The sequence below is a fragment of the Pyxicephalus adspersus genome, chromosome 4, assembly GCF_032062135.1.
Source record: "Pyxicephalus adspersus chromosome 4, UCB_Pads_2.0, whole genome shotgun sequence".
NCBI classification, from domain to species: Eukaryota; Metazoa; Chordata; class Amphibia; order Anura; family Pyxicephalidae; genus Pyxicephalus; species Pyxicephalus adspersus.
The window spans coordinates 136,246,481-136,261,346 of record NC_092861.1 but is presented as its reverse complement, the minus strand read 5'-3'; the positions used below and the strand labels follow the sequence as shown (position 1 = coordinate 136,261,346).

At 39.4% G+C, this 14,866-nt stretch overlaps 1 protein-coding gene across 6 annotated transcripts in view; it reads left to right on the top strand.

Moving 5' to 3' along the window:
- Nucleotides 1-14,866, top strand: part of TTC7A (tetratricopeptide repeat domain 7A) — a 211,536-nt gene that overhangs the window by 167,295 nt on the left and 29,375 nt on the right. For all 6 annotated transcript variants that reach the window (XM_072409750.1, XM_072409749.1, XM_072409745.1 and 3 more), the window contains one exon: nucleotides 2,965-3,167. In XM_072409750.1, coding sequence (XP_072265851.1) covers nucleotides 2,965-3,167 — 203 coding nt within the window. The remainder of the gene's footprint in view (nucleotides 1-2,964; nucleotides 3,168-14,866) is intronic.

The following is a 14,866-nucleotide window of genomic DNA, read 5'->3' as shown; positions in this document are numbered from 1 at the left end:
GTGGGGTTTTCCACTGAAGACTGGAAGACACTTTGACTCCATGTCCAAGGTAATCCCACCTCTGCTGCCAGGGTATGTAGAGCTAACAGCTACTGTAGGACCTACTGCCACTAGGTTCTTGAAACATAGAAATCAATTTACAGAAAATCACTATTGAAAAATTAAGTGATTTGTCCAATGTAAAGACAGCAGTAAACACTTACTGGTCCTTATGCTTGATCTGGTGGCAACCACTTCCATGAAGATCCAAGAGCTCCAGCACTGCAAGAAAACAGTGGTAATCTCTGCTCAACCAGTCCCAGTTGGGTCATTACTAGTTATAGCGAATTAGTTACAAATGAGGTTATGCAAGTAAATAATAATGTAATTTATTCTAACAGTAGTTTAAGGATTTCTACTTGTCTCATCTTTTGGATTTATTTTATTGAGAGGTCATCTGAGGTCTGAAAGTGAATCCCTGTCAATGGGCACAGGTTCTATACTGCCTCCTTGAACCTGAGCCTGCTTTCAGTATCAAATTATAAAACACTTAGCCAAAGGGAATATAATAACCCTTAACTTGTGTCATTCTCAGCAAAAGTAACCCTTGGCATTGCCGTCAATAGAAAAAAATAAAACCCCTAATCAGCTAGACATCTCCACTGTTTGCTAGTTGCTAGTCAACTCAATAAATGATTGATTCAGGTTAGTGATCTTCAATCTGGAAATTGAAGCCCACCCACTGTACTAAACATTAATACTCTGGTGTCATCAAGGGAGCAACACTATCAGTAATAGAGCATGCAACTGGTATAAGCGGCTCAGGACAGTAAGGCTTTATAATGACTACAATAGGCAAGAACACCATCTGGCAAATGTTTGCATAACATGGATGTATAAGAGGGTTTTTCCAGCAAATTGCTTAGAATTTATCCTCTAATGGAAGGTCAATAAATGTTCAGTGGAAACTTATTTAAACACCTAATCCTGCCTTGCTTGCTTCATCCTTCAGAAATACATTATGCCATTTGGGTAGATGACTGTGGATAAGACCTTGTGGACCACAGAATGAGGCCTCATGGTCCACATACAGAACCCTAACCAACCATGTTTGCATAACATGGAGTTTGTCCAGCAAATCGCTTAGGGGTTTCGGGGTTTCTCTTCACCATGGAAATTATTCTGCGATCATCCACCATTGTTGTCTTCTGTGGACGTCCAGGTCTTTTGGCGTTGCTGAGTTCACCAGTGCTTTGTTTCTTTCTCATGATGTACCAAACTGTACATTTTGCCACTCCTATTATTGTAGCGGATGGTTTTTTTTCTGTTTTTGCAGCTTAAGGATGACTTGTTTCACCTGCATGGAGAGCTACTTTGACCGCATGTTGTCTTTTCACAGCAAAATCTTCCACATACAAGCACGCACGCATGCACGCGCACACACACACCCCTCCCCCCCCAAATCAACCCTAGGCCTTTTATCTGCTTAATTGATAATGACATAACGAAGGAATTGCACACACCAGCCCATGAAATCGCCTAAGTCAATTGTCCAAATACTTTTGGGCCCCTGAAATGAAGTGATTGTGTAAAAAAAGGCTTTAGTTCCTCACATTTTCATGCAATCTTTTGTTGTTCAACCCACTGAATTAAAGCTGAAAGTCTGCAGTTCAACTGCATTTGAGTTTTTTCATTTAAAATGAATTGTGGTAATGTACAGAACCAAAGGTAAAAAAAGTTCTCTGTCTCGGACTTAACTATATCTGGCCTCCTCCAAGTTACTTTGAAAAAATTTCTATTGACTTGTATAGTGAACAAAGCAATTCAGGTGCCCATGTACACAAGCCCAAAGGATCTTCATGATCTAACTAACAAAAATGTTGGTTCTTTTTTTTTAGGTGACCCAAATGAAGTCACAGAAATATATACGCAGCTTGGTAGACTTTGTACTAACCTCTGTATTCATAGCCTTACTTCCTCTTCTTTATTTCTGCAATATTGCTAAAGATGAAGTGCAGTCTAAAAGGCACCACCGTTAGGCTTTGTACAGACACTAGACTTTTGCCATCTGAGAAGATCTTTCTGTCCTATGATGTTGTTTAGTATCCATTGATTTGAATTGCTCGATGATAGACCACTAATGACTGCTATTGTTTTCTATGGGAAGGGCGCACCGGGGTGCTCAGCTTCTCTTCTTGGAACAGAACAGCGTTGTCTCTAATGCTGCTGGAAATGATCACTAATGATTGTTTCCAGTGACAGTTATTAGGCCACTGTAATAGGTCCAAAGCTATGAACACATACCAGATAATTGTTGCCCAAGATGAATGGTGGTGCTTAGCGCAGATGAAAACCTGACGTGAATTGTGGACCCCCAGCATTGTTTTCCAGCGACAATTCTCCAGACCTTCAAATGTCTATCTGAGGCTTTAGTACCACTGTTTTATAAATATACAGTAAACAATTTTCAAACAATTCAACGTTATCTGAGGACGTTTGTGCTGGGGGTTGGTTGTTGCTCAGCTATACCAACGGCCACCACTGCAATGTGAAAGCAGCAATTCAACAAAAAGTCAAATGAATGATTTGGAAATTCCAAGCAACAATTAGTAACAAAACATTAAACGTGAGGGATACAGAAATATGAAGACAAAAAATGGTGTGTTTTCAATTGAGCTTTAATACACTATGGGCTCACCAACACAGAGGATTTCCTTCTTTCCGGGAAACCCATTTAAACTGCCCCCAGTATCTATTGAAAAATATTTTTAATGTTAAAAGAATGAGTTTTGGCATATACAATACATTTGACAGATCTCACAATGTTCCATGACAGTGTGCCAGTCACACACATATGAAGCCATTGTTTATTAACTCATATATGTGTATATTTTTATTTCTCTGCATGTTTGTGGCTCTCTGACAATTGTCACAAATTAAAAATAATGAGTTATTTATTGTACTTTTCCCCCTTCTATTGTACAGCTGAACTCTTTATGGAACAACAGCTTATGAAAGAAGCAGGCTTTTGTATCCAGGAGGCAGCCAGCCTTTTCCCCACATCACACACTGTGCTGTACATGCGTGGGAAGCTCTCCGAGATGAAAGGCTGTTTGGAGGAGGCAAAGCAATTGTACAACGAAGCACTAACAGTCAATCCAGATGGAGTGAAAATTATGCACAGCCTGGTAAGTTTGTAGGCTCCACTCATTGTGCAAGGGGTTTGGAGACCACAGCTGTGGGTTCCATTGTTGCATTGATTGTGTGGTAACATTAAGTAATTATTTTTAGAATTTTACATTTCATGGTTGTACTTTAATTGCAAGAAGTGGTATTAGTAAATGTTTATTATGTAAAAAAAAGTTCTGCCATGATTAAATAAATGTTCCACTTTCGATTAAAAATGCTAAACCATATTAAAAACCCATACAAGCCAATTTGTAGGTAAATATGGTTACAAATGACCTTTCCTTTTCTGTCTGCAGCCAGGTAGGATTTTAGAAAACTGATAGAAAATGCAAATGTTGCAACCATGAGGTCACCAGAGGCATTTTCTGGTTGTATACAGAGCATCTCAAAAACTTCATGTCCCTCTGACAATGGTTTTACGAGACAGGAAGTAATGGAAAAACTTCAGGAACAAGGACAGCAATACATTTGTGGCAGGGGTTCTAGCTTTCCCTAATATATCAAAAAAGATTTTCTGTTTAAAGAATATGTTTGGGATCTTACTAATCTACCTGCACTAGTAGATTGCATGTTGGTAGTATAAGGTCTGCATATATGTTAGATCAAGGGTTGGCAAACTCCAGCCTTTAGGCCAGATACAGCCTAGCCGGTAGTTCGTTCCGGCCTAACCCCCCTTGGCCGACCTGGAGCCGCAGGTTGCCAGCCGGGTCGGCCAGGGGGCATTAGGAACTACTGGAGTCGGAGCCGCCGGAGCGCCAGTGCTGCCTTCTTGCTGTTGCTCCCCTATTTACCATGACCGGCGTTGATACTTCTGCCGGCGCCGTAAATAGGGAAAGCTCCCTGAAGGGAAATCCCTTTCCTCCGCAATGCATATGGAGGAGAGGGATTTCACTTCAGGGGGCTTTCCCTGGTGGTGGGCGGAGCCGTTAGGGCAGGACTCAAAGTCCGGCCTACAGTGCTCCCACCCACCCCTGAAATGGACTAGTGGCCTTAAAAGTCGGGCTTGTCTCTGGCAGGAATCTGACATGTGTACAGCGGTCATCCAACATTGTCCATAGATCTGTTCTGACTGATCCATGAACGACGTTCAGAGAACGATCACTGTTCAGGTCAATAGAGAAGAGCACAATGGGGTGCTACTTGCTTGTCCTCCCCCTCCCCCTATTTATAGAACAGAACAGTTACTGTATATACAGCACTCCTTTGTTCATCTGTCACTCTTTTGTCGCTGGAAACGATCATGAAAGATCATTTCCAACTACAAAACTTGCAATTGTGTACACAGCCTTAAGCCAACACTGTTTTGGATACCACAGATAATGCTTTTGTTTTTTCTCAATGGATAGATTGCCTTTTATTTCCTTTCCCAAGGATACAATTATATTTAATTGTCATAGCCATCATCAGACCAATGTCAGGGTCATCTGATATATTCCCTGTTGTTCAAAAAACAGACAATTGGGGATTCCAACTATAAGAGAAGGGCCACAAATGAAATACAAACTACTTCTAAGTCTAAAAAATATATATGTATAGATAAATACATAAATGCAGTTGATTTTAGGATGCATGCTTTACATTAGGTTTTAATTTTAGGATAGACATTTCTTCTTTTTGCGGGCAAAAAAAGAAGAGGTGCTTTAAAAAGGGTCACTTTGATTGCTAAGGGCAATGTGACCCAGTTTTACTAACCGTATCAGCCATCCAGTACATGTTGCTGGATAGAAAATCAGATGCTTGCGTATGGGGGAGCAATGTCACATAACATGTCACTTGTCAACATGTCAGGGCTCCCTTTGTTCTCCATCACAGTGGATTCTGTTGCTGACTGTAGCAAAGGCAAAAGTTGTGCAGATTGTTGGTAATGTGACTGTAACTAAGGCCTATATTTACAAAGTAACAATATTTTTTTTAAATGCCATACCCCTTTTTTGCAGTTTTGTATTACATTTTATCCACTTGTTGCATTCTAAGAATTTAGAAAAGAGACTCAGATCATTGAAAAAGATAGGCATTACAGTAAGAAAAATGTCATCATTATTCTGGTCTCTAGCAGGCTGCAGTGATACAATCCTTTCTTTTTATACCCTCATTTGATTTACTGTATTCGCCTCTCTGTGTCAGGCTATGCTGCAGTAAGTGACAGCAGACGGCATGACTCAAGGCATCGTTCATTTAGCCAGTCTGAACCTCGGAGCAGGATGGCAGACTGTACCGTACAGCCTAGGTGTAACCTTTCCTGCAGTACGTCTCTTGGTAGGTTCAGGTTACTCTGCAAGCAACTATTTCTGTTTGGTGTCATTACATCACATGCCTTTAAATAGCTCTGTGAATTCTACTTAAAAGGATAGTAATTGTAAATTACAATTTGCTTTGTAAAAAAAGAGCTGCTAACGGCATTCAGGCTTAGCTTAATAAATATTTCACATCTATGGATTATTCTAGGACAAACGTTTTCAGTATTATATTCAGAATGTGGACTTAGCTAAAAGCATATTTTAAGAAGAACAAAAATATACCACAACCTACCTACTACCTACATACTTAGATTTAGGGAATGCATTAGCTTTTTATTCTTCTTTCTTTACCTTCACCTGTTAAACCTTTTAAATACAATGCTTACTCATTATGCTGAACATAAAGAGGAACAGAGTGGCCACTCTAAAATTAAAAGTGTTTTTAAGACTCCAGACTACCACCCCCTCCCCTTTCTTCTTTTCCATAATATACAACTTGTTTTTTCAGGACAACATATGGCAGCCTACAGGTTTCCTATAACATACACACCTGTATCACCTGGCCATGCATATGAATTCACTAGGGGTTTCAGCTGCTATTTGTAGATTTAGCAGTCATCGCCTGATTCTAATTGGCCTGTCACAGATTGTTGTGAATCTTCTGTGCTATTAATAATAGATGTGGCTTAAAGTAAGAAGCAGTTTTCAGACCTACAATCTATACCAGAAGTGTAATTAGGGTTGGATTTGTCCACGTGACTATTTTTTCTGTCTTCATGTTTGCTCCAACTAACAAACAAAGGGGTTAGCGAAGGCAATATTTGTGTGAAGGCCAAATGTCATGGCAGGTAACAGATTGACATTAGCAAGCAGAAATGTTGCCTAGGCCTAATCAGGAGCAGAAGGAATCTGATTTGTTTTCCAGGATTAGCAGGACCAGAAACAGATGCTTAGGACAGGAACAGGCAACCAAACAGGAACCATTGATCAAGCATTAAAGTTCTCCAAGACTGGAGAAGATAGATTGGATTTTCAACCAAAATTGAAAATATTTTCCAACTAATAGCAAAATATTTTTAGGAAATCCAAGTTTTACCATAGTCTACCTTCTCCATGCTTGGGGAACTTTAATAAATCAGGCCATTTGTCTTGTGTCACAATTGGGGTCACACAAAACTGTTCATCGCCTTCAACCCTCTCTGTCTTTAAGATCTTCTATAGTCAGACAATGCATACATAGATGAATTAAGGTCAAAAGAGGTCACAGACAAAGTAGGTCCTCCACTTTACATTAATATTCTTTACTGTAGGCAAACTGTCTTATTTCCATTTTCTGCATTGACATCTACTGGCATGGCCACACCTTTCAAACACCGCCTACCCATTCTTTCTTGTAAATTGACTGGCAGGTTCACTGTTTGACTGCAGGAGCATGAATGTAGTAGTTGAGCCACCTGGACATAAATTGGATCCTGGTGTCCTGCCTAGGTTGACTTGAGGATGATCTGACATTTTACAGTAACATAGAATCTCCTAGTGATCTCCAAATGTAAATAGTAGTAGGGAAGTCACCTTCTGAAAATTTTATTTTAAAAAAATGGAAAATTACAGTCCCATTTGACATGTAGGTATGATAGTTCCTGGTGTCAGACAAAGGACTTCACAATAGGTGCTACTTTACAAAGAAAGTAGGTAAAAGTGTTTAATGGTTATATTCAGTGATTTAGGAAAGCTCATCATTTTGAAACAATACCCTCCCTTTAAACTAGATCCAAGTTCGCCTTAATTTGCTCTCTTAATAATTGTGTAATTGATAGTGGTTGTAATTAAACATTGATGCGGGAGAGTATTTCAAATCAAACAAGATACCAGAACCCTCGCCATAAGGTTACTAATCAGAGATCAGAAAACAAGTCAACCATCAGGTGCCTTCAATTGTGCTAGACAATTAATGTTATGGAATAGAGTTTGTTATGGAAACCGGCTTAATACCTTTTGTGCTTCCATGTCATTTTGGTGTTGGATGACCACTTATGCCTATTAAACTTCTGTGCTTGTAACTATCAGCAGCTTTGTGAAAGGACACACGTGTTTGAATACCCCAAGAATATGACACCAGCCTTCGGCAGGAGGGGGCATCGCTCCTATGATAAACTTTTGCCAGTGTGAAATGTGCTTTTTATTCTTTTGACTTCCAGGAATCCAATAAGTGTGTCATGTTGCATTATGTCATAAGCCGCTTTGGAAGAGAACTTATTTAGAAATTTAATGGGCTTGATTTAATATGCAGGCTGCGTAGGTTGGATACTGTATGAATTGTTAGTTTGACCCATAAAAGGTTTCATCTGATAATTGTTTCCAAAATCCATGGATGTTTATGGGAAACCATAGCAGTAGTAATCTATTTGTTTAAACATTTAAAACCAATTAGCCTAAGCATGTTGGAAAAGCAGTTAGCTTGTTGTGTTAGGTCTATAACTGGGTTACAAGGCAGCATCCAGATTTTACCTACACTGGGGCAGTGCTCCTTGGCACCTCTTTCTAATGACAGTTTTCATGGAAATTGTCGTCTTGTGACTTGCTGCATGTCAAGAGGGCACAAGAAGTGTCTGAGAAATATCTGATGTGCTCAAACAGGAGCAATGGTTAGAGGGCAATTAGTACATTGAATAGGAATGTGGAAGAAAACCAGACAGGGCTTTGCTTTTGCATTTAAAGTAACATTCAACACATGAAACAAGAATTTACATCCTATATAGTATATATAGTATCCTATATAGTATATAGTCTTTTTAACAAATATCAGTACTTCCTGTTATGTGACTGTGCCTAGGCACCCCAGTACTTATAGCCTAGAGACAGGTCCTGTCTAGTTCTTTTCCCATCTGCTTTTTCTGGGGGGCCAGCTAGCAGAGTTGATCTTTAAACCCCATCCATGGCCATAAAAAAAACAATACCACAACAAATGTAATTTTGTAACCCTCCAGTGCACCCCTTCTGTTTTGACCTTATGGATGCCACTTATTTAAGGGTATAGAGCCTAATATAAGGATTCAAGAACATAAAATTCTGGAAGCATTGTGGGCAGTTAAGATCTCGCGCAAAACCATAGATTTGGGTAGGCTTTTGTTGGGAGGGAGATGGGGATTAGATTTTAAAAATATATCACCCCAAGAGTTTTATTATATTTTAAGGGCAATGCCATTAAGACTTGGCCATTCACAAATGTGGTATTTGAACTGGGCAATAGCTTGTAGACCACATCCCCGAGAATACCCCAGGTCCTCAGAGTCAGCCCTCCTTCATGTTTCATCCAATAATGCATCCAGGATCCCCTTTCATTACCCTTTATTGGGAATATCAGCCATATATACATTTACACTGCTCACCTGATTTAGTTTCCTCTTCATTGCCCTTGCTAAAAGAAAAAAAAAAGATCAACCTTCCTCGTCTGTGTCAAGCCCCAGCTGCATTGCAGATAAACATATTGCTCAGAGGAAGAGTGTCAGAGTCTTTGCTGTGCAGGTTTGATGTACTCTGCCAAGAATAAATGGATGTGCAGTGAGAATGTAATACATCTCTGAATGCACAGATCTGCCACCTAAAGCAGCACTCCAGTCTAACCTAAATGCAGAATATTACTTTAAAAATCAGAAGCTGGCATAAAAAAATAAATCTGGTTCTAAAGTATCCTTACTTCAAGTTGTAAATGTTCATAAAATTCTAACAAAATAAGAAAATAAAATCACAGATCATCTATTTATGGTCAGGGATAATTAAAGGTTATCTTTAAGCAAACAGCTCAGATAAGATACATATAAGGGAGCTGTATTACCTACCAAAGCACAGCTCTGTCTGGCATTGAAGGATATCCAATACAGGTAGTCCCGGGGTTACATACGAGATAGGGACTGTAGGTTTGTTCCTAAGTTGAATTTGTATGTAAGTCGGAACATGTAATTAATAAATGCAATTAGGACAGATGTTTGTCTCAACATATTATTAGGCAGCAATGTGTCAGTTACTGTATAAACTTTATGGAGCCTGGACATCCATTAACTTCTGGAGCAAGCTGTGCTTTGATATGCAAAAAGAATTAATTGCAGAGTTTGTCTTGGTTATGAAAGAGTTACAAGATGTTACAGATCAGCTCAGTTCTTAAGATCACTCACAACCTCAGCTGTGTTTAGCGAAATATTTCTTCTGCAAGTCATGCAAACCACCCCCTGCCCCCATTAAGCCTCTGTCCTGCACACAAGCCAGCAGGGAAGCTCTGTTCATATCTGGGAGTTGTCCGTCGGATGTCTTTAACTCGGGGACTACCTGTATTTCTGTGCTGCAGTAAAACTCACAGGCCTTGTCCCTTGACCATTCTGTGACTTGACCGTGAAAGTAGCACACTGATAAGCACATCTCTGTGAATCTGCATGCTAATTTAACTGAAGCACTTCCAGTTGGTTTCTTCTGCTGCTTCTCCTTGCCCTATTTGAGTTCTTATATATAGAAACTGCAAGGTTATTACCAAAGGTTATTACCAAAAATGAAAACAATTAGGCACTTACACTGCTTGCATTTCTAAAAATGCATTTGAAGACACATTTATGTATATAATACTGCATTTTTTGTGCCTTTTACGTTTATCTTTACACCAGGCTTTTTTTAATTATGCCTTTATGCCTTTCCCTTTATTATAAAATATTCGGATTCTTCTATAAGCCCAGGTCTGCCCGTTTCTGCTTATTTAGCGTTTGTTAGACGAATGAGTACTTACTGTCTTCAATGACATGAACAGTAATAATACACAGTGAATTACACTGATAGATGAAATTGTAAAATAAAGTGTTTTCAGCACCAGTATTAGGATACAGATTGATGCAATTCCAATTTGTGGCATCTATCTATTTCTATAATCCTGCCAGCATCGGGATAAATGAGGAGCATTTGATGGAGGCTGTCTAAACACAAGGAAATACACTTATTTATTTTCAGTCTAAATTGCAGATTTTTCACTTGTACAGTTTGAATGTTAAAGGGAAGAGTAATGAGAGAAGATTCAGTATGAGCTTACCTTCCAAGGACTGACATGTAGCGTACAAAGAACCCAAAAAGCTCTTACTGGCACCTTTGAACTGGAGTAAAGATATGTATTTGTTTAACATGAAAAGTAGTAAGTAACCATAACATGATAGAAGGGGGCTTCCTAATCACTGGACTGCAGACTGGTACCAGGTGGTGAGGTGTAACAAATCAGGCTGCAGCCGTCGCTGTGTTTTCTCTACCGTCATTTTGTTCAGACAACCACATAAGCCAGCTTTTGTGATTGGCAGAATGAAATAACAGGAGCAAGGACGCAGATCTTTCCCATTACAGCAAAGACGTCGGCTGATGAGGACAGCTGCTGCCCTGCTACCCAGTTTGTGGAAATTTTCCATGCATGAAACTGGTCCATGGTGCAATAAAGGTTGGGGACTGCTGCCATGGAATATTTTGTGTTCTACACACCTGGAAGTGCCCTGCAACCTCCTGTGAGCTGTGACTCCAACCTCTAGCTGCTACCATTCTATCGCAATGGTAATCTAGGTGCTCCAACAGTGTGTTACCTTGAATATGTCATATGTACCAGCACATACGAGTGCAAGCTCGTATGTTCACCAGCACGCCAATAAACTGCCAACAAGTGCAGAGCTTGTGAATAAATATTTGACAAAAGGACAATGTGTGGTCTCAAAACTATACTATAATTCATTATCATGCAATGATACAGAGCTCTGTTCTTGATGACAAGTTTTGTGTTGGCAGCACTTTGTTCATTTATGCATAATGGAATGTATATACTGAAGATGTTTAGGCCATTGTATCTCTTTAAAAAGACCCAGTTTCCTAACTTAAAAGCAACAAAAAAAAAATCCATGTTGTGACCCATGTAGCTGGAATCTGGCCATCCCCTAATCCAGTGGTCCCCAACCTTTTGGAGCCCGCGGACCACTAAATGCATGGACTCCGGACTGTGCATGTGCGGGGAGCTGTGTGTCACTCAAAGGGGAAGAAACCCAGAGTGACGTCATGATGTTAGAACCCGCCCAGACTTTGCGTGTTGTGTCTGTGGGCACCCACCGTCCTGAGCCTGCGGTCCTTCTTCTAACCCCGCTGAGGGGTGCACCGGCCAGAGGCGCAGCCCCCCTGTCAGACCTAGGGTTTGGGATCCCTGCCCTAATACTCCCCATACCCCTTCTGCACTGTAGGCAGGCAACAGAGGCTGTAGACCATTGTTTAAATGACAACTCTGTGTCTGCTCTGGGCATCTGTGTCACACCTAAGAGTGCCATGCCTAGCAGCAATCACGTGCCTTTTCAGTATTACAAAATTATAAATAATTGCATTAAAATGAAATACACAAAAAAGTAGTTCAACATATACTGTAAATCCCAAAAGATTGTCACTGATAACAGTATGGGTATGGTTTCTCTTTAAGAAAGATGGGAGTCCCAGTCCCTCAGATTGGTATGTATTATATAATTTTCTTCTGCAGGGTGACTTGATTTTACCTTTGTACTTTGGAGAGTCACTTTAACACCTGCTTAGATAGGATATCAGCCACACAGCAAATACATTGTTTTACTTGTCAAAGGCCAAATTTAATGGAGTGCAGGAAGCTAAGGAACCACAATAGCAAACATGTTCACTGGCTCACCAGATAAAATTTAGATAAAGCCAGTCAGCAGATAGGTAGAGTTCCCAAAGTGAGTGCTACACGTTCATGTTTTTCTGGAGCTCTGTGTGACTTTTATAATGTTATTTCCTGTTCTTTCTGCTATGGTAACAAATCTCAATTAAATATCCGACAAGAATGACAATTAGGACTGCTGGGGATGTATGTAATACACCCATATCACATTGTGGACATGTAGATACAAGCAGGACAGCCTTTGCATGGAAGCAGCTGAGCAAGTGAGATGATTTCACACTGACATCAGCTGAACTCAATTAATTTCCGATAATCCTCCCAATACCGACACAGCCAAAGAACTGTACTGCATGTATGGTGGGATAGATTTGTATTAACAGGTGTTATAGGGAGCTGCTAAATGTTTAATTGAAGGTGGTTGATAGGGGCCATGCATACTATGTGCAAATCAGAGTAGCAGGAAAGGTGTTAGCACTTTTTTTAACTGTTTATTATATTGCATGCTGTGGCTTTCTCTTCCAGAACAGTGTTAATTTGAACTATATGTCCAGAGCAGGTTGCAGAGATCTTTGTAACTCCAGCTGTAAGGAGATTTAAGTTCAGCGGCTAGCCAATTTTTCAACTTTTTATTATGTGTGAAAGCTTTAATGAAATAAAACCATGTGGCAGATGCAGGAAAAGGTCAGCATAGAAGCATTCACATATTTGCCTAATACTCAAATCCTGTGGTTAGGCTCTGTGCAAAGTCGAACTTTCAGGATATTCCCCAACTTAATTACCTGATGGTGCTAAGAATTCTAGAATATGTAATACAGTAAATATTAAAGCATGCCTAGCAACCATTGTTTTAATTAAAATAAAAAGAAGAAAGCCTCTGCTTGGTATGCTACAGAACCTGCTTACTCTTTTTTTTACAAATTTCCCACCCTTGGGCACAAGCTGTGCCCTTGCCTACACACTGTCACCTGGCAAATAATAGTTTTTTGGCAACTGATTGTATAGGAGGCTGGAGATATAATTTAGCAAAGGAGAGGGGGCCTAATTGGAAATGTCTGACGATGAAACATTCAGACTCTTCCATAAACCCAGGTCTGGCCATTCTGTTTAATTTAGCATTTGCTTTGTCTGCCAGCTTAGCATATGTTGATGTCTCTCTGACTTTTCACAAGTCCTATCCTGGTCTACTACACAGAATCACCATGTCAGCTGAGTGTTTCTTACTGGTTCTCCCCATCCCCTGAGGAAGCCTAAACCGGCGAAACGCGTTGGGACTCAAGATCCAGATTAACCTTTGATTAATCATTTTATTTTCTCATCATTTTCCTTTCTTCTGTGTAAATTGTGTAGTTGATTTTTGTCTAGTATCACATCCTAAGGACATTATATTCATTGGCAGTCAAAAAGGACACCATTAAAATGTGTTACTGTACCACCTAGCTGGTGGATTATTATTTCCCATCTCTTGAATAACTACATATAAATTATTAAGGCAAACAAAATCCTCTGCTTTTTCTCCCTCCTTCTTGTTTTTTTATTTTAGATTAGCATTCGCTAGACCACACTGACACTTTTTTTTACTTACATCCCATTGTTCTATTCAGCCCAGTAACTCAGTTCTTAGCCAGAATTTGAGGTTCATTTCAGTACCATGAACAGTAATAGTACACACTGATCTACACTGGTACATGAAATTGTAAAATAAAGTGTTTTCAGCACCAATATTATAATACAGATTGATGCAATTCCACTTTGCGACATCTATCTATTTCTATAATCCTGCCAGCACCGGGATAATTGAGGAGCGTTTGATGGAGGCTGTCTAAACACAAGGAAAACACACTTATTTATTTTCAGTCTAAATGGCAGATTTTGTGGATTTACAGTTTCATTGTTAATGGGTAGAGTAATGGGAGAAGATTCAGTATGAGCTTACTCTCTAAGGATTGACATGTAGCGTGCAAAAAAAAAAAAAAAAAATCTTATGGCTTGACTGAACTAAACTGAGAAAATGCATGCTTTTCAAAGAAGAAAAACAAATTGTGTTGCTCCACCATTCATTGTCAATGGAGCCCCTATGCACAACTCATAACATATATGCATTAGTGTAATGCACAAGTAAGGACGGATGCAAAAAGGCCCTTAAATGCCACAATCAATCTTGCCCATATTTTGGTACATTATTCTTTACTATAACCTTTTGCACTACAACATTAGGACTACTTTACTATAAAAAGGAAACTTGGGTAGTATGACTTAGGCTCCATGCACAAAATAACTGGATGGTGTATTGTACCTGCTTGCAACATGCATATTATAATACGCTAAGTCAGCTTGGCAAATAATAAAGTGTGAATGCAATAACTCATAATAACTAGTCTAAAAAGTCACAAAATAACGTGACTGCTGCAAACTACAGGCTGCTTGGCTGCCACATGTTGCTTGTCCTGCATCAATAAATAAACCCAGAATATGAGTTCTGTAGGGAGGTATTAAGTACTTTGCATATCCTATGCATACAAATAGAGCTTTGTTTTACAAAGGATGAAATAGGCAGGTGCAGAACTAGGTGTGCCAAGGTCAGAAATAAGTCAATCAGCATTCACAATGACTTAGAACAATAGAAATACTAGAATTACCTGGTGTTCTGTGTTGTCATTATAAGCATAGTGTTTGTCTATAGTTATGCTTGAAATCGCTTAATCTACAATATTATGCTTCCCAAAACTTTGAGTAAGTACAGATTCTGACTTATTAATATCCTCCTACCAAGTATTAG